The sequence below is a fragment of the Mercenaria mercenaria genome, chromosome 17, assembly GCF_021730395.1.
Source record: "Mercenaria mercenaria strain notata chromosome 17, MADL_Memer_1, whole genome shotgun sequence".
Lineage (NCBI taxonomy): Eukaryota > Metazoa > Mollusca > Bivalvia > Venerida > Veneridae > Mercenaria > Mercenaria mercenaria.
Window position 1 is genome coordinate 55,650,038 of NC_069377.1, and position 27,788 is coordinate 55,677,825.

Consider the following 27,788-nt stretch of genomic DNA (forward strand, 5'->3'; position numbering starts at 1 on the left):
TTGTGCAATTACTGAATGCATCAAGGGGGGCATTTCGTGTACTACATGCTCTTGTTACTAAATGGATTTGATTCAAACTTAAAATAGATGTTCCACCTTTAATGTCACCCACATCATGTGACACAAGGTGCATAACTCTGACACCGAATGTTCATGAATTATGCCCACGTTTACTTGGAATTTAAGGTTAATTTTGATGCATTAAAATCTATATCTCAGTTATTACTAAATAGATTTGATTCTAACTTGAAATAGATGTTCCACTTTACCACGCACATCATGTGACACAAGGTGCATAACTCTTGACCCCAATTTTTCATGAATTATGACCCCTTTTACTCAGAATTTAAGGTTAATTATGATGCATTTTCACTATCTCAGTTATTATGAAATGCATTTGTTTCAAACTTGAAGTAGTTGTTCCACATCTTATGACACAAGGTGCATAACTCTTGCACCAATATTTCCTGAATTATGCCCCCGTTCTGCTTAGAATTATACTTGTTTAGTGCTTTGATACACTTTATCTGTATCTCTCTTATTATTTGATAATTTTTAACACACACTAGCTATTTTGCAATATTCATCCGCCATTGGAGTCATTAAACACTCTGTTGACAGTTCTTGACAGATTTAAATGTTTTTGGTACACAGGTGTAACATCATAAAATACAGATAAAGTTCGACTATGGATACAGACCACCAATTTTATATGTAGTTATGGCCCCTTTCCATCTTGAAATTTGTCAAACACAATGGTTGCCGGACAGTAACTCGCAAAAGGCTTGACAGATTAAGATAAATTTTGGTACACATGACTGTGTTGTCATAAAATACAGGTCAAGTTTGATTTAAATTGCACCTTCTTGCGGCCATGTCTTTCTTTTGGTTGCCATTCTTTTGTGACAATACTGTATTGTGGTGGTATTCGTCACTCCTGTGACAGTTCTAGTTCAAATTATCCCCCTAGGGACAAGTGTGGTCCCGCCCCGGGGTCCCATGGTTTATATAGACTTATTTAGGAAAAAACTTGAGTCTTGTCCAGAACCACAAGACCTAGGTATGTAGCATCATCCAGTAATCCTCTACCAAGATTGTCCAAATTATCCCCCTCTGGTTAAACCTGGCCCCATCCCAGGGGGCACATGGTGTAAATAGACTTGTACAGGGAAAAACCTTTAAAAAAAAAAGTCTTGAACCATAAGGCCCCGTCCAAGGGGGCACATGGTGTAGACTTTTTTTGCCCTGTCCGTCCATACGTCACACTTCATTTCCGATCAATAACTGAAGAACAATTTGACCTAGAACCTTCAAATTTCATAGCTGAAGTAGACGACCCCTACTGTTTTGGGGGTCACTACATCAAAGGTCAAGGACACAGGGGCCTGAACATTGAAACTTCATAGGATGATTGGTCATGCAGGGTAAATGACCCCTATTGATTTTGGGGTCACTCTGTTAAAGGTCAAGGTCACAGGGGCCTGAACGTGGAAAACCATTTCCGATCAATAACTTGAGAACCATTTGACCCAGAATGTTGAAACTTCATAGGATGATTCAACATGCAGAGTAGATGACCCCTATTGATTTTTGGGTCACTGTATTAAAGGTCAAGGTCACAAGGGCCTGGTCATGTAAAATTATTTCCGGACAGTAACTGGAGAACCACTTGACTCAGAATGTTGAAACTTCATAGGATGATTGGACATACATAGTAGATGACCTCTATTGATTTTGGGGTCAGTCTATTAAAGGTCAAGGTTACAGCGGACATAAAATGGAAATCCATTTTTGGTCAATAACTTGAGAACACTTTGACCTAGAACCTTCGAACTTCATAGGGTGGTAGTAGATGCATGACCCCTATTGTTTTTGGGGTCACTCCATCAAAGGTCAAGGTCACAGGGGGCTGAACGTAGAAAACTCTTCCCAATCAATAACTTGAGAACCACTTGACCCGGAATGTTGAAACTTAATAGGATGATTGGACATGCAGAGTAGATATTCTTTCTTCATAAAATTTGGTCAGAATGTTTATCATGAAGTCTTGAATGATTTCAAATCTGGGTCACGTGTGGTCAAAAACTAGGTCAATAGGAAAAGCTTGTATACACTCTAGAGGCCACTTTTTTGCTTTTTTTGCAATCTTCCTGAAACTTTGTCAGAATGTTTGTTTTCATGAAATTTTGACATGTTCGAATCTGGGTCATATGTGGGTAAAACAAGAGCTGTCTCCATAGGATGACACATGCCCCCGATGGCACTTTGAATGAATAGTTATGGCCGATGTTAGAGTTTAGTACCTTTGTCCTACGGACCTGGGTCTTGCGCGCGACACGTCTTACAGTGCCACACATTCATGCGTAGTTATTCTAAAATCCATGCATGAATGACAGATATGGACCGGACATGCCCATCATTGCACTATCATGAAATATGACCTTTAACGTCTAAGTGTGACCTTGACTTTTGAGCTACGGACCTGGGTCTTGCGCGCGACACGTCGTCTTACTGTGGTACACATTCATGCCAAGTTATTTGAAAATCCATCCATGGATGACAAAGATATGGACCGGACACGAATGCACTATCATGAAAAATGACCTTTAATGTCTAAATGTGACCTTGACCTTTAAGCTACGGACCTGGGTCTTGCGCGCGACACGTCGTCTTACTGTGGTACACATTCACGCCAAGTTATTTGAAAATCCATCCATGGATGACAAAGATATGGACCGGACATGAAAATTGCTGACAGACCGACAGATGGACAGACGGTTCAAAAACTATATGCCTCCCTTCGGGGGCATAAAAACTAGGTAACTAGGTCAAATCAAAGAAAATGCTTGTTTTCACTCGAGAGGCCACGTTTTTTGGTCCAATCTTGATGAAAATTGGTCAGAATATTTGTCTCAATGAAATCACTAGGTAAAACATGATTACACTGTTATGGTGTGTTACACAGGTGAGCAACCTAGGGCCATCTTGGCCCTACTGTTGAAGGTACAGCATAAAAATTTGGACCACGTTTATAACTTTTGATACTGATTTCAATACTCGTATTCTTAACTGTGAACTACTGACCTTCTTCCTTGTTTTTGAAGCTACAGCAAAGAAATTTGGACCACCAGTTAAATTTTTAAACAGATTTCAGTAGTTATCTCGAATAATCTTTACCATGACCTACTCACCTAATTTTTGTTAGTGAAGTTTAAGCAAAGAAATTAATTTAAGCTAGCAACTAAGCTCGGGTGAGGCATATAGGGCCATCATGGCCCTCTTAAGGTACAGCCATAAAACTGACTTTCTGTGACCATGAATGTGACCTACTGACCTACTAATTATTATGTCTCCCACCACACAGTGGTGTGGGAGACATATTGATTTACTCCAGTCTGTGTGTCTGTCACAAAGCTTGTCTGCACTTTTAAATCGAACATTTCTCATCCGATTTTCACCAAACTTAAACAAAATGTGTTTGATCATAAGACCTCGGCCAAGTTCGATAACTAGCCAAATCGGTCCAGGCGTCTTGAAGTTATGGCCCTTGAATTACCAAAAAATCAGCCTTTTTACTCTTGTCCGCACTCTAATTCAAACATTTCTCATCCGCTCTTCACCAAACTTGAACAAAATGTGTTTAACTATCAGACCTCGGCCAAGGCCCTTGAATTATTGAAAAATCGGCCTTTTTACTCTTGTCCGCTCTCTAAATCGAACATTTCTCATCCGATCTTCACCAAACTTGAACAAATTGTGTTTGACCATGAGACCTCGGCCAGGTTTGATAACTAGCCAAATCAGTCTAGGCATTTTGGAGTTACGGCCCTTGAATTACCGAAAAATCCGCCTTTATACAATTGTCCGCTCTCTAAATCGAACATTTCTCATCCGATCTTCACCAAACTTGAACAAAATGTGTTTGGCCATAAGACCTTAGCCAAGTTCGATAACTAGCCAAATCCGCCCAGGCACTTTTGATTTATGGCCCTTGAATTACTGATTGGATCCACTCATCAAGACCATCTAATTGGATCAACTCGTCTAAACCATCTAGAGAAACTAGACATTTTTCATAGGGGCAGTTGTGGGAGACATGCGCTTTTCTCAAAAGCATCTCTAGTTTTAGCATCAGTTTGCCATTAGAAACATGTGGCTCATATTACTCAGGTGAGCTTGTCTCTGTAATTACTTGATGGATTTATTTATCCCCCACTAGGGGAGACATTGTTTTTGCCCTGTCTGTCCGTCTATCACACTTCATAACTAGAACCTTCAAACTTCATAGGGTGGCAGGGCTTATGGGAAACTGTATAGGATGACTAGTCATGCAGAGTAGATGACCCCTATTGATTTTTGGGTCACTGTTAAAAGGTCAAGGTCACAGGGGCCTGAACATGGAAAACCATTTCCGATCAATAACTTGAGAACCTCTTGACCCAGAATGTTGAAACTTCATAGGATGATTGGACATGCAGATTAGATGACCCCTATTGATTTTGAGCCATCAGAGGTCTAGGTCACAGGGGCATGAACATGGAAATCCATTTCCGATAAATAACTTGAAAACCACTTGACCCAGAATCTTGAAACTTCATAGGATGATTGGTCATGCAGAGTAGATAACCCCTATTGATTTTTTGGGTCACGTTCAAGGTCAAGGTCACAGGGGCCTGAACATTGAAAACCATTTCCGATCAATAACTTGAGAACCACTTGACCCAGAATCTTGAAACTTCATAGGATGATTAGACATGCAGAGATTTTGGAGTCACTATTAAAGGTCAGTGCGGACAGAACATGGAAGTCCATTTCCAGTCAGTTCATAGGGTGATAGGACTTGCAGAGTAGATTGTTTAGGGTCACAATTTGACCTACAGCCTATAAACTTCATAGAGTGATGAGCCTTACAGGGAAGATGACCCCTATTTTTAGCTCACCTTAGCACGAACTGCTCAAGGTGAGCTTTTGTGATCGCCCTGTGTCCGTCGTCAACAATTTGACTGTTAACACTAGAGGTCACAATTTTGGCCCAATCTTAATGAAACTTGGTCAGACTGTTACCCTCAATAAAAACTTGGACGAGTTCGATATTGGGTCATGTGGGATCAAAAACTAGGTCACCAGGTCAAATCAAAGGAAAAGCTTGTTAACACTCCAGAGGCCACATTTATGATAATATGTAAATGAAACTTGGTCAGAAAAACTAGTTAACATTCTAGAGGCCACATTTATGACCATATCATAAGGAAACTTGGTCAAAATGATAATCTTAATGATCTTTAGGTCAATAGGTCAGGTGAGCGATACAGGGCCTTCCTGGCCCTCTTGTTTAAGATACAGCCTTAAAATTTGGATGACATGTACAGTTTAGAACACCGGTCTTAAAACTGACTCGCAGTGACCATGAATGTGACCTACTGATCTACTTTCTTGTCTTTAGCTCACCTGAGCCAAACGCTCAGGGTGGGCTGTTGTGATCGCTCATGGTCCGCCGTCAGTACAGCCACACTTTCCTTTAAACAACATTATTATTATTATACCAGATTTATGTAGCGCCCTTTTCGTGATAAACGCGTTCAAAGGCACTTTACATATAGCAAACGCAGCCACACAGGGCGCGAAATTCATCCTCTACTAGTACAGACACAGAGCGATCTGACCAAAGGGACAGAGTGAGATAAAGCCCCCAGAATAGATAGAAATCTTTTTTAGATACAGACTTGTCCGGCTAACTTAGCCTAGCTCTTTGCGAATAGACAGTCTGGTTCTTTAACATGCCCGGTGTATAGCACCGATACACGCGAAGCCGTCTTTTCTGGGAAGAACCAGTACAGGTGGGAGACACTCAAGAGCATCTCAGAAATTTCCAGTGCCTGGACCGGGATTCGAACCCCGTACCTCAGTATTGACAGTCGAGCGTGTTACCACTAGACCGCCGGCCCACCATCTCCTAAACCACCAGTTCAATTTTGATGAATCTCCACAGGAATGATCCTGCATGGCCCCCTTTCAAAATTATTCAAACAACTGAATTCCACACAGAACTCTGGTTGCCATGGTAACCAAAAGGAAAAACTTAAAAAATCTTCTTGTCCAAAACCACAAGGCGTAGAGCCTGGATATTTGGCATGTAACACCATCTAACGGTCCTCTGTGAAATCCGTTCAAATAATGCTTCTGGGGTGAAAAAGAGGCCCTGCCCTGGGGGTCCAAAGTTTTACATAGACACACGATTTTTTTTTAATATTGTCTGAATGTTCAAGACATAGGCCTTTGATATTTGGTCTGTAGCATTGCCTAGTGGATCTCTTAAAGGTCCATTACTAAGGGAAAGTGAGTTGGCAATTTTTTTCATAGCCAGTGCATAGACTTCTGCAAGACACTAAATAATGAAGATTGGCAGGTCAAAATTTACAGAAGGTCTTTGGAACTCAAAGAAATGTATGTGTATTATGTTGAAATTTCAATGAATCGACAGAATGACCCCCCCAGGTCTTTTTAACTTTCTTCATACTTCATAGAAAAATAATTGTACATATACTGCGATTTATTTCGAATTTCTACATACCGACTTTCATTTTCCAATAAAATGAAATAGTTTCTGTGCTTTTTAAAAGAAATTAAAATGTTCACTTTCCTTAGTATTGGACCTTTAACAAGATTTTTCAAATTATGCCCTAGGGTGAAAAGAGGCCCCGCCCCGGGGGTCACTTGTTATTTAAGTTACATAGGAATAAAATACTTCAAAAATTATCAGATCATATTTCTGTTTAATTATAATTACCTGATGACCCCGAGTGATTAGGGGTCACCTGACTGTGACCTTGGCCTACTGTCTTGTTTTTTAAGGTACAGCCTTGAAATTTGGATATGTACAGTTTTGCACACTTATCTTAAAACTGACTTTCAGCAACCATGAATGTGACCTACTGACCTGCTTTCTTATATTTAGCATCAGTTTGACATTTGAAACATGTAGCTCATACAGCAAAGAAATTTCGACCACATGTATATTTGATTCAGATTTCAATATTGTGTATGTACGTTTGTTTATCCTCGCCACCGGATAACACCATCTGGGCGAGCGTTTAACTAAGGTTTATCGTAGTCTCATGTTGATTCTTCTAAGTTTGTTATCTTCTAAAGTTAGTTGAAGCTCGGGACAGATCACGGTACAATCAAGTTGACCGGCTTTTGATGACGCAGTTATAGTTCCTCATCTGTAGACTTCTAACGTAGTTATGTTGACCCCAGTTTCCGTCGTCTTTCTAACTTGAAGTTGTGCTACGCCTTCTGTTTGCCCAAATTGTGTTGCCTCGCCGCCGTTATTTGTCTAAAACGCGTTGACCCAAGTGACTCCATGCCATCGTAGATGCCTCCGTTGTCATTCCATCCTGCTCACGTTGTCCCTGGCGATCGTCCATGTGTCGATTTCCCGCCATCTTCCCTTTACGTGCCCCTACCGAGGCCCCGGATCGTTGGCGTCTTTCCTAGTCTATGAACCAGCTGAGGATAAACTTCCATCAAAAAATCCCTCAGAGAGGTAGATCCGCACAGAGTTGGTAGACTCCAACCCATCAAGCCCTCGTGACCGTGGCGCGGTTCAGGGTACATGAACGCCCGTCGAGCATCTATACGTCGTAGGTCCATGATGTAAGCGCCGCCACGTCACACCAGGTCCATGCCGGTACACCCGTCCTCGAACTCCCACATCCAGACCGTTTCTGACAATATACGATCCACCCCGGCCGGATAAGATAAGATGTGGTAAAAACGTGTAAAAGCTGATAAAAGACCGACGTTGATCCAAGGAGTGCGAATGTTGATGTCCAGTAACAGGATGCAGAGTCAACAGTAATTAGTCTCGGTGGCATGAAGTCTTCGGCTGCTGGTTCCCTTTTTTAGGCCACTACTGCCGATGTTCGTCATGTGTCGCTAACTAGGTCAAGAGCGACAATATACATTGCGACCTATAGTAAGTGACGTATATTCCCTCTCCACGACTTGAACGTCTCGGCGGTTCAGGAGAAGCAGATTTCAGGTTTCGATGGAGGCCTTGAGAAACAAAAATCAAACAACACCAAATCATAGAAAGAAAGAGTTGTTTGACATGAAAATTGAACAGCATGTAAAACATGTATATGACTTTACAAAACAAGTGTCAGTATACTGATATAAACATTGAATTCCGGAAAAGGGCTGCCTAAAGGGGCTCCACTTCCGGACAGTTAAACGCCTTTAAAAACTCACCATTTTCAAAGAACAGTTACACATGTTCGTTTTGATGCATTTGTAATAGCGTGCGAGTGGTGAAATTTCGCATAACAAAGTGGAACACAGTTTTCAGCAATTGATTATCTTTATTTCTTTACAAGTGGCATTCATTTTCAAAGGGAGACAACTGTTCCCGATTATTTTAAGTACAAATGGCATTCATTTTCAAAGGGAAACAACTTTTTCCGATTATTTTAAGTAATCTTTGAGAAAAAGTTGTCTCCCTTTGAAAATGAATGCCATTTGTAAAGAAAAAAAGATAAACAATTGCTGAAAACTATGTTCCACCTTGTTACGTGAAATTTCACCACTCGCGCGCTATTGCAAATGCATCAAAACAAACATGTGTAATAGGTCTTTGAAAATGGTGAGTTTTAAAGGCGTTTAACTGTCCGGAAGTGGAGCCCCTTTAGGCAGCCCTTTTCCGGAATTCAATGTTTATATCAGTATACTGACACTTGTTTCGTAAAGTAATATACATGTTTTACATGCTGTTCAATTTTCATGTCAAACAACTCTTTCTTTCTATGATTTGGTGTTGTTTGATTTTTGTTTCTCAAGGCCTCCATCGAAACCTTCAATACTCATATTGAATAGTATTAATTGTGACCTACTGACCTACTTTCTTGTTTCTGTATATAAATTTGAATATAGAAATTTGGATCACTTGTATAATTTTTGACACAGATTACAATACTCATCTTGAAAAGTCTTGACCTACTGACCTACTTTCTTGTTTTTGAAGGTACAACACAGAAATATGGACCACGTGTATATTGTATAACTTTTGATACAGATTTCAATACTCATATTTAATATTCTTAACCCTGACCTACTGGCCTACTTTCTTGTTTTTGAAGCTACAGCAAAGAGATTTTGACCACTTGCATAGCTTTTTAACAGATTTCAGAAGTTATCTTGAATATTTTTACCATGACCCACCTAGTTGTTTTTGCTTTTGAAGCTATAGCAAAGAAATTTGTTCAAGCAAGCAACTAAACTCAGGTGAACAATATAGGGTCATCATGGCCCTCTTGTTTAAGATACAGCCTTGAAATTTGGATGACATGTACAGTTTTGCAGACTGATCTTAAAACTGAATTCATGGATCATGAATGTGACCTACTGACCTATACTTTCTTGGGGGTTTTAGCTCACATGTCACAAAGTGACAGTGTGAGCTTTTGTGATCGCGCAGCGTCCGTCGTCCGTCCGTGCGTCCGTCCGTCCGTGCGTAAACTTTTGCTTGTGACCTCATTTTTCATGGGACCTTTATGAAATTTGGTCAGAATGTTCATCTTGATGATATCTAGGTCAAGTTCGAAACTGGGTCACGTGCGGTCAAAAACTAGGTCAGTTGGTCTAAAAATAGAAAAACCTTGTGACCTCTCTAGAGGCCATATTTTTCATGGGATCTGTATGAAAGTTGGTCAGAATGTTTATCTTGATGATATCTAGGTCAAGTTCGAAACTGGGTCTTGTGCCATCAATAACTAGGTCAGTAGGTCAAATAATAAAAAAACCTTGTGACCTCTCTAGAGGCCATATTTTTCATGGGATCTGTATGAAGATTGGTCTGAACGTTCATCTTGATGATAACTAGGCCAAGTTAGAAACTGGGTCAACTGTGGTTAAAAACTAGGTCAGTAGGTCTAAAAATAGAAAAACCTTGTGACCTCTCTAGAGGCCATATTTTTCACAGGATCTTCATGAAAATTGGTCAGAATGTTCATCTTGATGATATCTAGGTCAAGTTCGAAACTGGGTCATGTGCCTTTAAAAACTAGGTCAGTAGGTCAAATAATAGAAAAACCTTGTGACCTGTCTAGAGGCCATATTTTTCATGGGATCTGTATGGAAGTTGGTCTGAATGTTCATCTTGATGATATCTAGGTCAAGTTTGAAACTGGGTCAGCTGCGGTCGAAAACTAGGTCATTAGGTCTAAAAATAGAAAAACCTTGTGACCTGTCTAGAGGCCATACTTTTGTAGGATTTCATGAAAATTGGTCAGAATGTTCACCTTGATGATATCTAGGTCAAGTTTGAAACCGGGTCATGTGCCATCAATAACTAGGTCAGTAGGTCAAATAATGAAAAAACCTTGTGACCTCTCTGGAGGCCATATTTTTCATGGGATCTGTATGAAGGTTGGTCTGAATGTTCATCTTTATGATATCTAGGTCAGGTTCAAAACTGGGTCACTTGAGCTCAAAAACTAGGTCACTATGTCAAGTAATAGAAAAAAACCCACGTCATACTCAGTTCAAAACTGGGTCATGTTGGGACAGGTGAGCGATTCAGTACCATCATGGTCCTCTTGTTTTAAAGATACAGTCTTGAAATTTGAATGACATTTACAGTTTTGCACACCGATCTTAAAACTGACTTTCAGTGACCATAAATATAACTTACTGACCTATTTTCTTAATATTTTAGCATCAGTTTGACATTTGAAACATGTAGCTCATTTTACTCAGGTGCGTGATCCAGGGTCATCATAACCCTCTTGTTATGGTTACTAGATCAAAGGTCAATGTCACAGGGGCCTACACATGGAAAAGCGGTTCTGATCAATAACTTCAGAACCATTTGACCCAGAATGTTGAAACTTCATAGGATGATTGAACATGTACAGTTGATGACCCCTATTACTTTTTGGGTCACTTGATCAAAAGTAAAGGTCACAGGGATCAGAACATGGAAAACGATTTCCGGTCAGTAACTTGAGAACTATTTGAACCAGAACCTTCAAGCTTTATAGGATGATAGGACTTAAATATAAGATGATCCTAATTATCGTTTTTTGGGTCACTTGAGCAAAGGTCAAGGTCACAGGGACCTGAACATAGAAAACACTTTCCAATCAGTAACTTGGGAACCACTTGACCCAGAATGTTAAAACTTGATATTTGGATGATTGGACATGCAGAGTAGATGACCCCTATTGATTTTGGGGTCACTCTATTAAAGGTCAAGGTCACAGCGAACAAAATATGGGAATCCATTTCCGGTCAGTAACTTGAGAACCATTTGATCTAGAACCTTCAAACGTCATAGGGTGATAGGACTTACAGAGTTAGATAACCCTTGTTAGCTCACTTGAACCAAAGGTTCAGGGTGAGCTATTATAGTGTGGGGTGGATGGTCCGGCGTCCACAAATTTACTTAAACATCTTCTCCTTTGAAACTACTGGTCAGAATAACACCAAATTTGGTCTTTAGCATGCTGGTGAGGTCCTTTATCAAGTTTGTGCAAATGGGGGCACTTGGCCCCTTTGTAGGGGCCTTTGGTGACCCTCTACCAAAAATGTTAAATCATCATCATGGCCCCAAAGAGTGAATCTATGGCCATCATGGCCCTTTTGTATTCAAATAGGCGCACTTTGCCCCTTTTAGATTCAGTTAGAGCTAAAAATAGAAAAAAAAATATGTTTTGTGATCCTCAGCAATTTTGTCCGCAACATCACTATATAATATCCTCTCTCACAGTAAATTTATGTAAATGGGCACTTGACTAAAACTGATCTGTGGCATCTTTGTATAATCCTCCAAAAATTTATTGTTTTTTTTTCTTCAAATGATTCCACCTGGTCTCCCTTTTAGGGGCTGTCAGAGCTGAAAATATCTAGGAAAAAATAAAACCCTGCTGAATATATTGTCCTGAACCACTAGATGGAGTTTCACCAACTTGGTCTCTAGCATCCTTGTATGGACCTCACTCGAGTTTCGTGATTCCGGCACTTTTTGGTGTGACCAGAACAAGAAATGGAAGAAAGTGTTGAACCTGCTTGTCTGTACCATTCTTGTAAAGTCCTGCCTCTACTTTGTTGCAATGAAATGTGGGCACTTGAACCTCTCTAGGGGCCACCGTAGCTGAAAAAAGAATTGCTGATTTTCATCAAATTGTATCATCTTTGGATGGTCCTCTCGCAATTTTGCTTGTTTGGCCCCAAGAGAGCTGAAATAGATTTTTATTCCTCCTGGTGTCAAAACCCAAGTGGACATATACTGTAAGAAGTGTCTGTCAATCCGTGAAGCTTTCCTGTGTACTCCTAGTTTCAATTCAGTTTGAAAGAAACTTTTATGAACATCATCAGCTTATTTTGAACATTTACATATTGTCCGGAAATAGTGTCCAAATAGTTTTAGTTCACAAGAGACGTCATAAACAACAAAAAAAAAGACATCTTTTGTTTGCTGGGTTGGTTAAAAACTATGTCATTTAAAAACTTGGTTAATGATCTATCTGATTTACCTAAAACATGGTCGGAATGTTGGTCTCTATGAAATCTAGACCAAATTAGATACTATAATAGGTTATTTGGGGTAAGAACTAAGTCAGGTAAGCGATACAGGGCCTTCTGAGCCCTCTTCTTTTAGGAAGTGTTGTAACAGTACTGTATAAGAGATAGGTTCCTCCGTAGTGAACATTTTGAAAAGTGTGAATGCAAAATCCTGAATAGTAGAGGATTTTAACAATGATAACTAAGTATATACGGTTGTCCATTACTGTAGGTTTGATCACCATCGGTGATTTTTAAAATGCTGAATTCTGGTTAGTTTTTAGTTTGGACTTACCAATACGAATAAAATGTTATATAAATGACACGTACCACTTAAGCAATTAAAGTTACTACTGATAAAAAATTCGGAGAGCGAAGCGAGACGAAAAGTTGACTTAAATGACAGATATCATCAAAAAATATATGCTCCCCGCATGCACAGTCAGCCAGCACAATCCCTTCACCTCCACCTGGATCCGTCCTTAAGTGAAACCTTTAGGGTGGTTGAACATAACATCTGACTATTGCCTATTTTCCGATATTCTTTTTTTTAACATGAACAGATATTAAAACGTCTGTCTAACAGTTACTCGCTGGTTTTGTTAAACCAGAGTGCTGAATATATACATTTTACATACTTTATGGCTTTTTAAACAAGACCTTTGAAAAAATCGGACGACGCAACTTATGATCTGTGAACGGCCAGGTTAAATAAACATGCATCTATTCCAACGTTACTCCGATAACTCCGTCAGAACCCAGGACTCCGGCACCGGTATTTTAGTGTGGACAAAGTCTTTCATTTCGAATGGCGTTTTTATCGGAAGTGTGACAATTTGTCTAGTTTTAATGTCATATTGTAACATGTCTTTTGAGCCCTTAAAACTGTCGTCCTCTCCCCCAAAAATGAAGAACTTGTCCCCAAAATTAGACACTGCGAAACTTTTAGTGGGAGAATTTGGAACTGTGCAAGCCTCTTCTATATTTCCATTATGCTTGTCGAATTTCAGTTTGTATATTTTCTTGTTGTATACGACGTATTCTTGGTGCGAAACTTGGTCGCTATCGAAGCAAACAACCTCCATTTTTTGGGACTTGGCTTTGAACGGAAGTTTTAAATCTATTTTCCAGCTGTAGCCGTTACTGGTATCAAAGCATTGGATCACATCTGACGGTGTTCTAGGGCTACTTTCGGTGATCAAAGCGCCACCTAACAAGTATATTCTTCTGCTCACCACTGTTGAGCATGCCGCCGCAACCGCGTAAGCAACGTCACCACATTTCGACCACACCATCCTTCCTATATCATAAACATGAACATCTTTTAGACATGGCTCTTGCTGTGAAGTGCCTCCAAGAACATAAATTTTTCGCTCAACTGTACGTTGCTCAGACCTAATGGTGTTCTCCGGAACTGTACACATAATGTGTTGTTCTCGGCCGACCGGGAGGTCTTCTTGGCGGTCCCATGTTTTTGTGTCTGCATTAAAACACATAAAACCTTTTTGATTTTTAGTTCCACCACTTAGGTACAGGAAACTTCCAAGTGAACATAATGCGTAACGGTGTCCAAGTTCACGTTTTTTCTCAGCCTCCAGATCATACCACACCTTCCTCTTGAAGTTAAACAAAGTCAGCCTGCTTTCCTCTAACGGAGTTCCACCAACAACAATAAGACATTCATTCAAAGACATATGACTCGCGTCCAGCATTTTTTCCGGCTGTATCCACAACTCTTTACAAGCAGTTTCCCAAAGCGTTCTTGAGAATGTAAGTCTTTCAAAGTCGACCGACGCGACTAACACGTCCCAGTCATTCTGACAAATGTCTAGTATATCTTCGTTGTCAACATTCTCCGAGGCAACGAGACCGCCTATCACGTTCCTTGCGACATCAGTGTCTGCGCTATCCTGAGCTACGAGCCATATCCATGCCGCTTTACATTTAACCGTCCCGCTGCAGTTTGCCATTTTATCTTGCAGTAAGACCTTCAGGTCTTCTATCCCAATTCTACCTATGCTGTCTACGTCGCAATATATGCTAAAATTTTGAAGAACAACACTTTTTGCGATCTCGGCGACTTCTTGATTTCCAAAATTCTTTGCTACTTGCCAAATTTCAAGGCTTATATCAGGGTAACTGCCCTTGGAAAGAAATTCCTCACAGTCACAAACAAGGGCAGCTATCTGTAGGTAATTTGCGGCGTAATACAGTGGTGGTACGGCATTCTGATCAGTTATGACATTTTGTCCGGTATATATGTATTGCAGAATAAGATCAATTGTTTCAGCACTGAACGGTAAATCCACCTTCCCAAGCTGCATCTCCTGTAATTATATTACAAGCAGAATAATAACATGCCCTGTAAAACTGAAATGAGAGAAAGTCCATGTTATTTCTTAATTTTTGCTCTCCTGTGACATTTTAAAGCAAAAAAGATAAGTTTTGTAAACATTATGGTAATCTTGTACCTCACTTCCAGTTATAAATTTCAGTATTTATTAATATAAAGATGCTGCCATTTTAATAAGAAAATAAGTACAAAATATTCAATAATGAAAAGAGTATAATCTAAACCAGAGAAAAACACCTAAAAATATCTGTAATGCAAAATAATAAAAAAAAGTCTTTCGGCGGATGCGAGATTGAACCTTCACAAGGATTCGCTGCAAAATGATCACAGCACATTCCATTCATCATCTGCGCCAACATTTTATATTTATTTTGAGTACAAAATTATTATTGTTTTAACTTCTTTTTTAGTAGAATGTTACTGGTTGTTTATTCACATACTGCTAAAAAATGAAAACGCCAAAATATTGTACGGTACTTAAAATACAAGTACAGTTATACAGTTATAAATACTATCACTAATTATACCCCCACCAAACATGTTTGAGGGGGGTATATAGGAGTCAGTTTTGTCGCGTCCCGTCGCGTCCCGTCCCGTCGCGTCCCGAAATCTATTATCTCAGTTATTACCAAATGGATTTGATTCAAACTTAAAATACATGTTCCACCTTATCACCCACATCATGTGACACAAGGTGCATAACTCTTGACACCAAGTTTTCATGAATTATGTCCCCTTTTACTTAGAATTTAAGGTTAATTTTGTTGTATTTTCACTATATCTCAGTTATTACTAAATGGATTTGATTCAAACTTAAAACAGATGTTCCACCTCATCACCCACATCATGTGACATAAGGTGCATAACTCTGACACCATTTTTTTTATGAATTATGCCCCTTTTTACTTAGAATTTAAGGTTGATTTTGATGCATTTTCACTTTATCTCAGTTACTACTGAATGGATTTGATTCAAACTTAAAATAGATGTTACACCTCATCACCCACATCATGTGCCCACGTCATGTGACACAAGGTGCATAACTCTTACACCAAGTTTTCATGAATTATGTCCCCTTTTACTTAGAATTTAAGGTTAATTTTGTTGTATTTTCACTATATCTCAGTTATTACTAAATGGATTTGATTCAAACTTAAAATAGTTGTTCCACCTCATCACCCAGATGATGTGACATAAGGTGCTTAACTCTGACATAAATTTTTTATGAATTATGTCCCCTTTTACTTTAAATTTAAGGTTGATTTTGATGTATTTCACTATATCTCAATTATTACAAAATGGATTTGATTCAAACTTAAAACAGATGTTCCACCTCATCACCAACATCATGTGACACAAGGTGCATAACTCTGACACCAATTTTTCATGAATTATGCCCCTTTTTACTTAGAATTTAAGGTTAACTTCGATGTATTTTCACTATATCTCAATTACTACTGAATGGATTTGATTCAGACTTAAAATAGATGTTCCACCTCATCACCCACATCATGTGACGCAAGGTGCATAACTCTGACACTATTTTTCTTGAATTGTGTCCCCTTTTACCTAGAATTTAAGGTTTTTAAGGTAGCAGTTGGTAGTTTCCAGCCACAGATTCGAATTGGCCAGGGTCAAAATCTGTCATTAGAGATAAAACCTTGAAGTGAAGGCAGTTTTGATGTTTGAAATATTTGTTGATGTGAGTTTGTGATTAACAAGTTTAAGAATGGTATGTTGCAGAAATTCTGGCAGATGCGAATGTAAGCTTGATGGCATCATTTTCATATAACTGCTTGAAATGCATATATGCCAATATCAGCATTGAGCGTCTCGTGAACTGTCAAATGTCATATAGGCCTCACACAGTTGAAAATAGTGAAAAAAGTAATCGGTTGACAGGTATTTTTGTCCAGCTCTGCAAGTAATACTTGAAACTGAGTACAGAATGCAAGTGGCCATTTGTCTCTATCCATTCCCCTAACATTTTAAGGCCAGTTGGAGATATGGCTAATTTGGGCTGAAATGTCATGTATTTTCGCGGGCTGAAATTATCTTTCAGGTGGCTTGTGGATTTAAAAATCTATGCTTTGTATGAAGTTTACTATGTATTTTATTTCTTCTTCAAGTAAGATGTAAACCGGTATCTTTTTATTTTCAGGTCTGCATCTCGTAAGATATCGGAAGCCGTCTGACTTGGCCACATCGCTCGGAAGTCTGAAGTACTAGAAAAAACCGCCATCTGCTACCTAATTTTGATGTATTTTCACTATATCTCATTCTGATTGGCTTAGAGCCAAAGGGAAGTAACCTTTTTTAACCTTTGTACTGAGTTTCTTCCCCTTAAATTCCAGGAATTAGTCTATTTTTAGAAATCCTATTTTTAGATTTTCAGTATTTTAGGTATTTTTCTAACTTTTTTATTATAAGTCCTATGTAAAAATAAAAACATTTTTCCGTGGTAACATGGGTCGGTAAGACACTTTTTTGTATTCACTTTTAGTGTATCTCTAATATTAGAGATTTAATATATTTACTAGTATTACTATACTAGTATTATACTAGTATTACTTATATGTGGAAGCCCAGGATTAAGTACTCCAAAGTATTTTTAAGATTCCTTATGGTTGCCATTCTTCTGTGACAAGACCGTATGGTGGGGGTATGAGTCACTCCTGTGACAGTTCTAGTTATATACTCGTTTTTATTTCCCGTTAAGTTACAATGGTACCGGAAACGTCAATATTTTTCCATACACTGACGCCTGAATTTCATATCCGGGTGCGCGACGTAATTTAATGTGTGTCGTTGCATTAATTCTTTTATTTAGTTCAGTATCGTCAATCTTATTCAGACTACTGAACAAATTCATAAAATTCACATTACATTTATACGTGTAGATATGTATGTAATAAAAAGGTTATTATCTTTGCATCGAGAAATATGCACTCGTTCTTTAGCGGAAGAATAATGCGCTCCTAAAGTCGCGCAATATTTCCGCTGCAGAACTCGTGCATATTTCCCAATACAAAGCTAATAACCTATAACTATCAAAGCCTGGAAATGAATACAAATTATCATGTACAAGTTTAAGGAATTCATTTGAAACCACTTTTTCTATTGTCTTTTATAACACCGAAAGAATTTGAAGCTCATTGCGTCATCAAAACAGTCACATATTTTGCTCATTGTCATATGGATGAACATACAATAATGCATGAACAATTCCTAGGCCTATTCTCCGACTGCCAACGCCATTTAAACTGTTTTTCTTATCATTCATCATTCAGGACCCGTGATTTTTTCTTACTTTTGTGGCGGGGATAGGGCGGGTTGGGAGAAAACATATTATACTACACAGCATTAAAACTATCTAAATCATGAGTTTTCCAAAGCTTTGATTTTGAAATTAGGCCTGTGTAAATATCAGCGAAGGCTACGTATAGGAGCCAATACCTGCATTTCGTTCTGGAACATCGTGTCAAAGAACGGGGAGACTGCAGCAAGCACCACTTTATGGCATTGAAATTCCTTTTGATCGTCAGAAACAACAGTGAAATCGGTGTACTTCTCAGACAAACGTTGTTCATTCAATCCCTTGCTGAACATTTTCCGATGGCGAGACATGCGCTCCATCTCTGAGTCTCGGTTTTCAACTCTGCTGTATATAGTTTTTTTGTTGCTTTGATACGGAGTTAATGCCATTGTTACCAGTATCTACAGTGGTATAATAAAAACAATATAATTATACATTAAATTAGGTGGTTAAGCACATAGTCAATAAAGGGCAATCTGAAGCGCTACAGACCCAGCACCACTTCCACCGCACATCCAATATTTTATGAGTCTACGAATACTTGAATGAAGTCTGTTTGTATCCGATACATGATGTATCCCCAGGTTATAATTAACACACAATATGGAAAGTTTTGTGTTTTAGGACATACTTATCTATCTGTGTACCATACTGATATAATAGTTAAAAACAGAGCACATCCCATGTCATAGAAACATTTACCATCTATACGGTGTTGTCCGATGGTACTGAAATGATAAAAGCAATAATGTGTGTCTCCTAATTGCAGACTTTAATAATTCATGAATTTCCCCTTTAATGAATACAGAGTCCAACTCTGTAAATTCAGCCATCGAAGTTCAGCTTATCGGAATTGCTTCAGTATGCCTATTTTATGATTTACCACCCCTCGACACTATGTACAGCGTGCCTAATATCTGGGACTACCTTACCATGTTGTGCCACATCGCGAGGATCAAAAGACTAGAAATATTAAGATTAATAACCGTGAATAAAATGTCAACAGTCTTAAACATAAACTGAATGTCGGGTATTCTCAAACTTTATGGCATGGTGGCTTTGGTATCTAGAAAAACGTCATCCTATCACCGGACATCTTTTGTGTAAATGTCAAATCGAAAGCGAAAGTAGAATTTTAACTAAATGATTCCATAATATTAAGTTAAAGCGGCATAAATATACAAACATATTGCGTAATAATCATTGTATTACTTTTCTGCACACCTGAAATTCATTTGCTAAAACACAGGTGGTGGACTTGGGTAAATAATTCGGAAATTTCAGCAGTGCCAATACCACCTCTATTTGATGGGATTATTTTTCCTTCTGAAAGTAACGTCGCACCGGTCTGAAACTTCCGGTAAAAAGTAAACAAAGTCACTCTTAGTTTTTTATTTATTTTAGGCAAATAGAAGCAAAATACACATAAAATGATATAGGTAAATTGTTGGATTTTAGTATAACTTGCTGATGAGATTAAAAACACTAGACTTAACGCATATTCTTTACTTTCAATCGGTTTACCTGTTTGTTTGTGGGTGGGTGGGGTGTATACTGGTAAGGCAGTGGCTAGAGAACCGGAATCGGTTCCCTAGACAGCGAACTTATTCACCCGTAACCGGTTCTGTAGCCAAAGTACCCTGCATAGGCTAGGGAACCAATATTTTTATGCATGAAGCTGCCGAAATTCACTTTGTTTCTTTTGGTAAGTTAAGTATCATGCATATTATTATCTTAATTAATTTTACCATGCCCTTACATTTATCTGCGTTAACTGTGTCTCCAAAAGTGTGCTCGCCGCATACTGTGTCAGCCATATTGGAATGATATAAACTAGTATGAATGGATGCATGAAAACTACTTTGCCGTTTTTAAATGTTATTTTTAAACATGTACTATGTTTAAATTATTTAACAGGCTGGTAACACAATTTGCCCGATCGGGCTTTCTACATAAATAATATAACTAACTTTTTTTGAAATATAATGAAGATATTTCTTTCAAACTTGATCAGAGGCGTAGGGACGATTTGAGCATTGGGGCGGCGGAGGGGGTAGGTTCGGGAGTGGGTGTCCCCCTCCTATGAACGGGGTCCGGGGTAGCCCTGGGAAAATTTTGCATATAGCTAGAGTAAATGGTGTAATCTGTCGACTTCTTGGACTGCTCAGTATCTGTTGAACATACTCTGTTGTTGTTTTTTTTCGAGTTTTCACCCCTATTTACAGTTTACTATGTTTATAAACACTGTAATGGCGTAACGATGTTAGATACGGACAATGTCTTACCAGGGTAAAACAAGTAATGTCTAAGTAGGGGATCGAGCACAATACCCTGACTTAAAGGGGTAATCCAATCCTTATAGCATTTTAGTCATTAAATGGCATTATAAAGGTAAAACGCAGTTCACTGTTTCTTTGAACCATTGAGGGTTCAGGGTTCTTTTTACCAAATGATCGATTTGGAAATGCAAAATTGCGAGGCTTATTGGCCTTTTATATGTTTATGTAGAAGCTGTAATACTTGTTAATTCAATTAGATCTGTAAAATCTATGAGGATTTTTCTACATTTTATGCGCTGAATTTAATCATTATGATTGGTGCCTTTGATTTTCAAACAATATGCTCAAGTGTCAAAAATATTTAATCTAATATATTTTATGTAAAGACACTCAAGATATTTTCCTTTGTCGGCAGAAATTAAGACACAACATTAATTGCAAGTTTGGCAGTAAGCAATCAAATACGTCATTAATTAATGTATTGCCGAGTCTGCGGGGCGTGAAAATACAGCGACCTTGGTCGTTGCGGATTATCGCTTTTTACAATACCCTGTCACCAAGGTGATCTAGCAAGCTAGGTGTCAGCGTTATGACAAGATTCTGTGTACATATCAGTCGCCTATGCACTTCATGATAAATGGAAGAACGCTGTATTTATTTTCAATTATATTTTCTAGCCTTTTCAAAAATTTACGAGTGCAGAATTTCGCCGCTCCTCGAAATATTGGGGCGGCGGGTGCCGCCCCTGCCGCCCCAGCTCCTACGCCCTTGTTGATACAGATGATGCATATTAAGACAGAAATAATTTTGTTGCCTCCAGTTTTGTTAGAATTACTTCCCTTTTCAGATTTTTATGATGCATAATGTTTGAAGTCCAAAACAGCTATGCTTTAATGCAATGTTTAAAACAGAAAAGGGTTCAATGCATTGTTGTGCGGTTAAAACTGCCCCGGTCAATACTCCCTGAAGTGGTCAATACCGGTCAATACTGGTCGATTGGTCAATACTGGTCAATTAGTCAATACTGACTGTTAAGATATTTTGCAAAGTTTATGAGCAATTAAATAATGATGTTTAAAAACATCTGGGACTTGATTATGGTAAATGCAGGCATTAGTATTTAGTTAAAGCAACCAAATCAATACTCCCAAATTGGTCAGAAGTGGTTGATTGGTCAATACTGATTGATACTGGTTTTTAAAACATTTTCTGTTAGATTAGATTACAAAGATGTATAATTTTGTTGAACTTCATTTGTAGAAAGTATTTCATAAACTGTAGCAGTAAGTGTTTGATTCACAAGTGATAAATCTAATGATTTTTTTATATTGGTATAAATAATTTAATGAAAAACTGCTGCAAAACACCTGGACCCTTTCATGGAAGTGGTTTAATTGTGTTTTGATGATTGTAGGACATTTGCCCCCCAGGACATTTGCCCCCAATGAAAAAAATGAACTCCTGGACATTTGCCCCCCAGTTGAAATGGCAGATAGGACATTTGCCCCCCATTGCTTATTTTTGGAATGGACATTTGCCCCCAATATTTTTGTCCTATATGCCAGTATATATAACTGTATTTTTGGTTGTTTTATTATCAAAATTACTCTAAAAGGCAATATTCAGTAAAAAAATTGTGTTTTATTAATAATAATTTGATAAATATGTAAATTACTTTCAGGTGTTAAGGTAAATAATAGCCTATTATTGAGTAATAAAAGTGTTCATAACGGTGATATAATTTCTTAATTAGTGCAATGTTTTTAACACTCAAACTTGTTAATTTGGCAATTATCTACTACAAAATTGTATAAAACAAAGCCATTGTCCCCTAAAATATGACGAATGTCTTTTATCAAGTTCCCAAAAAATCACTGGGGGACAAAACTATTGGGGGGCAAATGTCCGTTTCAGAAATAAGCACTGGGGGGCAAATGTCCTATCTACCATTTCAACTGGGGGGCAAATGTCCAGCAGTCCACTTTTTCATTGGGGGGCAAATGTCCTGGGGGGCAAATGTCCGGATCCCGTTTTGATAGCAATTGTCACATTGCCTAATTGACAACATGTCTTACAATATACAATAGATGTTGCAGACCTGTCTATCTAGTCACTAATTAGCTGTCAAGATCAATAATCCCACTGTATTATTATGCTTGAACATGGTAAAATAAGTCATGCAGTCAAAGTATTCAACTGACCAATATTGACCACTATATGTATTAATCATGGATATTGCATAGGACCAAAATTTGAATTGACCAGTACTGTCCGTTTCAATCAGTGTAATTTATATTAATAAAATCTTTAATTAATTTAAAATAAAGGCTACTGTAAGAAGATAAAAGCATTGAATAAACTAGTATTGACCACTGACCAGTCTAAAACTGAGCCTGACCAGGACACATTGCCACAGACCAAAACTGAATCGACCAGTATTGACCACTATACTTTTTAATGAACAAAATTTTATATTATTCAAATTGCTTTATTATTAGCTGGACTATTCGAAGAATAGTCTAGCTATTCTACTCACCCTGGCCTTGGCGTCGGCGTCACACCTTGGTTAAGTTTTTGCATGCAAGTACATACAGCCATCAATTAAAGGCATATAGCTTTGAAACTTATTTTTTCTTTTTCTAGGTCAATTACCAACCTCTCTGGGTCAAGTCCCATAACTCTGACATGTATTTTGAGCAAATTATGCCCCCTTTTGGACTTAGAAAATTTTGGTTAAAGTTTTACATGCAAGTTACTATCTCCAAAACTAATGCAGATATTGATTTGAAACTTCACATGTGTCTTCGGGGTTATAAAACTAGTTGATAGCAGCAAGTCCCATAACTCTGACTTTCATTTTGGCCAAACTATGCTCCCTTTTGGACTTAAAAAATTCTGGTTAAAGTTTTGCGTGCAAGTACATACAGCTATTTCTACAAGGCATATAGATTTGAAACTATTTTTTTCTTTTTCTAGATCAATTACCAACCTCACTGGGTCAACCCCATAACTCTGACATGAATTTTGAGCAAATTATGCCCCCTTTTAGACTTAGAAGATTTTGGTTAAAGTTTTACATGCAAGTTACTATCTCCAAAACTAATGCAGATATTGAATTGAAACTTCACATGTGTCTTCAGGGTTATAAAACTAGTTAATAGCAGCAAGTCCAATAACTCTGACCTTCATTTTGGCCAAATTATGCCCCCTTTTGGACTTATAAAATTCTGGTTAAAGTTTTGCATGCAAGTACATACAGCTATTTCTAAAAGGCATATAGATTTGAAACTTATTTTTCTTTTTCTAGATCAATTATCAACCTCACTGGGTCAAGTCCCATAACTCTGACATGTTTTTTGAGCAAATTATGCCCCCTTTTAGACTTAGAAAATTTTGGTTAAAGTTTTACATGCAAGTTATTATCTCCAAAACTAATGCGTTTTTCTTTTTCTGGATCAATTACCAACCTCACTGGGTCAAGTCCCATAACTCTGACATGTTTTTTTAACAAATTATGCCCCCGGAAAATTATTTCTATGACTTAGAAAATTCTGGTTAAAGTTTTACAATCAAGTTATTATCTCCAAAACTAATGCAGATATTGATTTGAAACTTCACATGTGTCTTCGGGGTTATAAAACTAGTTGATAGCAGCAAGTCCCATAACTCAGACCTTCATTTTGGCCAAATTATGCCCCCTTTTGGACTTAGAAAATTCTGGTTAAAGTTTTGCGTGCAAGTACATACAGCTATTACTAAAAGGCATATAGATTTGAAACTTATTTTTTCTTTTTCTAGATCAATTACTAACCTCACTGGATCAAGTCCCATAACTCTGGCATGTATTTTGGGCAAATTATGCCCCCTTTTGGACTTTGAAAATTCTGGTTAAAGTTTTACATGCAAGTTTCTATCTTCAAAACTAATGCAGATATTGAATTGAAACTTCACATCTGCCTTCGGGGTTATAAAACTAGTTGATAGCAGCAAGTCCCATAACTGATATGCATTTTGGTCAAATTATTCCCCCTTTTGAACTTAAAACTCTTTTGATATTTAACCTTTTTGGGTAATATTTTCCTGCTTCTGGGACAATATTTCGAATAGTCGAGCTTGGCTGCCTTACGGACAGCTCTTGTTTTTATATTACTATCACAGCCTGTGCCAATCTGTGAATGTGCATTATGTAAAAGTGTTGAATAAACCAGTATTGGCCACCCAAGCGTGACCATAGTATTGAATCGGCCAGTATTGACCTGTATTGACCGGTTTTAACCAGTATTGACCGCCGGCTCGGTCAATACTCATATTGACCGGCTTTTTGCTAACATTGGTTCAATGGCTTTCTATTGCTTAAAACTTGTGTGCCAATACCTATATTCTATATATTTAGGGTTAATACTTTGTTTCTAGTGTAGATGTTTGAACATTTTTTACAACTAATATTTTTCTATAATGTTGTCACTGTGAGTGAAAGCACAGTAAAATGTTTACATTCATGTACTGGCGCAATAATTTAGAGCATTAGAAAGCCATTGAACCCTTTTTAGCTCACCTGTCACAAAGTGACAAGGTGAGCTTTTGTGATCGCGCGGTGTCCGTCATCCGTCCGTCCGTGCGTGCGTCCGTAAACTTTTGCTTGTAACCACTCTAGAGGTCACATTTTTCATGGGACCTTTATGAAAATCGGTCAGAATGTTCATCTTGATGATATCTAGGTCAAGTTCGAAACTGGGTCACGTGCCTTCAAAAACTAGGTCAGTAGGTCTAAAAATAGAAAAACCTTGTGACCTCTCTAGAGGCCATATATTTCAAAAGATCTTCATGAAAATTGGTCAGAACATTCACCTTGATGATATCTAGGTCAAGTTCGAAACTCGGTCACGTGCCATCAAAAACTAGGTCAGTAGGTCAAATAATAGAAAAACCTTGTGACCTCTCTAAAGGCCATATTTTTCATGGGATCTGTATGAAAGTTGGTCTGAATGTTCATCTTGATGATATCTAGGTCAAGTTCGAAACTGGGTCACGTGCTGTCAAAAACTAGGTCAGTAGGTCTAAAAATAGAAAAAAAAACGATGTCATACTTAAAACTGGGTCATGTGGGAAGAGGTGAGCGATTCAGGACCATCGTGGTCCTCTTGTTATCATTTTGTAATGCTTAATAAATGGTCCAAGTTTGAAAGAAATATCTTTAATATTTTTCAAGAAATATTAGTTTGTATGTCAAAAGCCTGATCGGGCAATGTTACCAGCCTGTTTAAATGTGAATTTCTATTGTTTTGTGTATGCGTCATTAGATGTTTACGGAATGGATGTACAAAATAATTAAACTGCCATTAAAACTTCCAGCTGATTCCTTGGTCACTTTAAATACTGGTTTGTAACACCTCGGCATTTCATGTGCATCAGTTTTTTATTGGATTAAAGTTTTTATTGTATAGATCTTTAAGTTTCAATTTCAAGTTTATTTTGGCTTGCTCCGATGTCGACAACGATTTCAGCATTCATTCGTACTAGTTTATATCATTCCAATATGGCGAACAGTATGCGGCGAGTACACTTTTGGAGATACAGTAAATGCAGATAAATGCAAGGGCATGGCTTGCTGAAATGGTAAAATTAATCAAGATATTAACATGCATGATACTTTCTAAAAGAAACTAAAGTGAATTTCGGCAGCTTAATGCATAGAAATAAAATTCTGACTTTGGCTAGAGAACCGATTCCGGACGAATAAGTTCGCTGTCTAGGGAACCGATTCTGGTTCTCTAGCCACTGCCTACTGGTAAACGTTTACAAAATTTCTACATGGTTAAACGAAACAATCCCCCTTCCAACTATCAGTCTTTCTGAGTTTCTGTCTTCTTAATGTTAGCTCAATAGGGTGGGGCGTATGTTCTCCTAGACAAGCTTACTGTCGCTGAGTGGCTGCTTTTTATGCCTCCTTCGAAGAAGGAGGTATATTGTTTTGCAGATGTCTGTCGGTCGGTATGTAGACCAATCCTTTTCCGGATGATAACTCAAAAATGCTTGGGTCTAGGATCATGAAAGTTGTTATGGAAGTTGATCATAACCAGCAGATGACCCCTATTGGTTTTGAGATCAGTAGGTCAAAGGTCAAGGTGACAGTGACCTGGAACAGTTAAACAGTTTCGTGCTGATAACTCAAGAACGCTTGGGCCTAGGATCATGAATGTTGATAGGGAGGATGGTCATGACCAGCAGATTTTGAGATCAGTAGGTCAAAGGTCAAGATTACATTGACCCGGAACAGGGTTTCTGGATGATAACTCAAGAATGCTTGGGCCTAGGATCATGAAAGTTGATAGGGAGGATGGTCATGACATGATGACCAGCAGATGACCCCTATTGATTTTGAGGTCAGAAGGTCAAAGGTCAAACAGTTAAACAGTTTTCCGATGACAGGGGTCACGCTGTCGATCGCCACTTGAGCCATTTGTGACAAAAGAATAAATGTGGCTCCGAAATTTTCTTAGTGGCGAAAATGGCCCGAAGCTACGTCTGTCAGCAAAACTACGATTATTGCCAGTTTTAGGAACCAAAAGGTGTGAAGACAAACAACATCTGTTATTAAAGGGAGGAAGCCAATTTGCAAAATTTTTATTATACCCCCCTTTGAAAAAGGAGGGGTATATTGTTTTGCAGATGTCGGTCGGTCGGTCGGTCTGTCGGTCGGTCGGTCGGAATGTAGACCAATCCGTTTCCGGATGATAACTCAAGAACGCTTGGGCCAAGGATCATGAAAGTTGATAGGGAGGTTGGTCATCACCAGCAGATGACCCCTATTGATTTTGAGGTCTGTATGTCAAAGGTCAAGGTCACAGTGACCCTAAATAGTAAAACGGTTTACGGATGATAACTCAAGAATACTTGGGCCTAGGATCATGAAAGTTGATAGGGAGGTTGGTAATGACCAGCAGATGACCCCTATTGATTTTGAGGTCAGTATGTTAAAGGTCAAGGTCACAGTGACCCTGAACAGTAAAACAGTTTCCGGATGATAACTCAAGAACACTTGGGCCTAGGATCATGAAAGTTGATAGGGAGGTTGGTAATGACCAGCAGATGACCCCTATTGATTTTGAGGTCAGTATGTTAAAGGTCAAGGTCACAGTGACCCTGAACAGTAAAACGATTTCCGGATGATAACTGAAGAACACTTGGGCCTAGGATCATGAAAGTTGATAGGGAGGTTGAAAATGACCAGCAGATGACCCCTATTGATTTTAAGGTCAGTATGTTAAAGGTCAAGGTC

The 27,788-nt window shown here is 38.4% G+C and overlaps 2 protein-coding genes across 7 annotated transcripts in view; one reads left to right on the forward strand and one right to left on the reverse strand.

Annotated features, from left to right (window-relative positions):
• Positions 1–12,621: 12,621 nt before the first annotated feature.
• On the reverse strand, positions 12,622–19,559 carry LOC123536307 (kelch-like protein 6). Of its 3 annotated transcripts, none has more exons than XM_045319380.2 (3): positions 19,455–19,559; positions 18,371–18,631; positions 12,622–14,888 (listed from the first exon to the last, which is right to left on the reverse strand). In XM_045319380.2, exons 2-3 carry the CDS (start codon positions 18,617–18,619, stop codon positions 13,296–13,298), a joined length of 1,842 nt encoding a protein of 613 aa, XP_045175315.2. In that variant the 5' UTR covers positions 18,620–18,631; positions 19,455–19,559; the 3' UTR covers positions 12,622–13,295. The 3 variants fall into 3 exon arrangements, with proteins under 3 accessions (XP_045175315.2, XP_045175316.2, XP_045175314.2); XM_045319381.2 differs by having other exon boundaries at positions 19,443–19,559; XM_045319379.2 differs by lacking the exon at positions 19,455–19,559 and adding an exon at positions 19,217–19,319.
• Positions 19,560–19,567: 8 nt separating this feature from the next.
• LOC128550089 (F-box only protein 30-like) overlaps positions 19,568–27,788 on the forward strand; it is a 121,697-nt gene continuing 113,476 nt past the window's right edge. For 3 of the 4 annotated variants that reach the window (XR_008368048.1, XM_053528226.1, XM_053528228.1), the window contains exon 1: positions 19,568–19,669. The gene's annotated coding sequence lies outside the window, so the exon portion shown is untranslated. Of the gene's footprint in view, positions 19,670–26,047; positions 26,126–27,788 lie in introns of those variants that run through there. The other variant, XM_053528227.1, reaches the window with a different exon arrangement.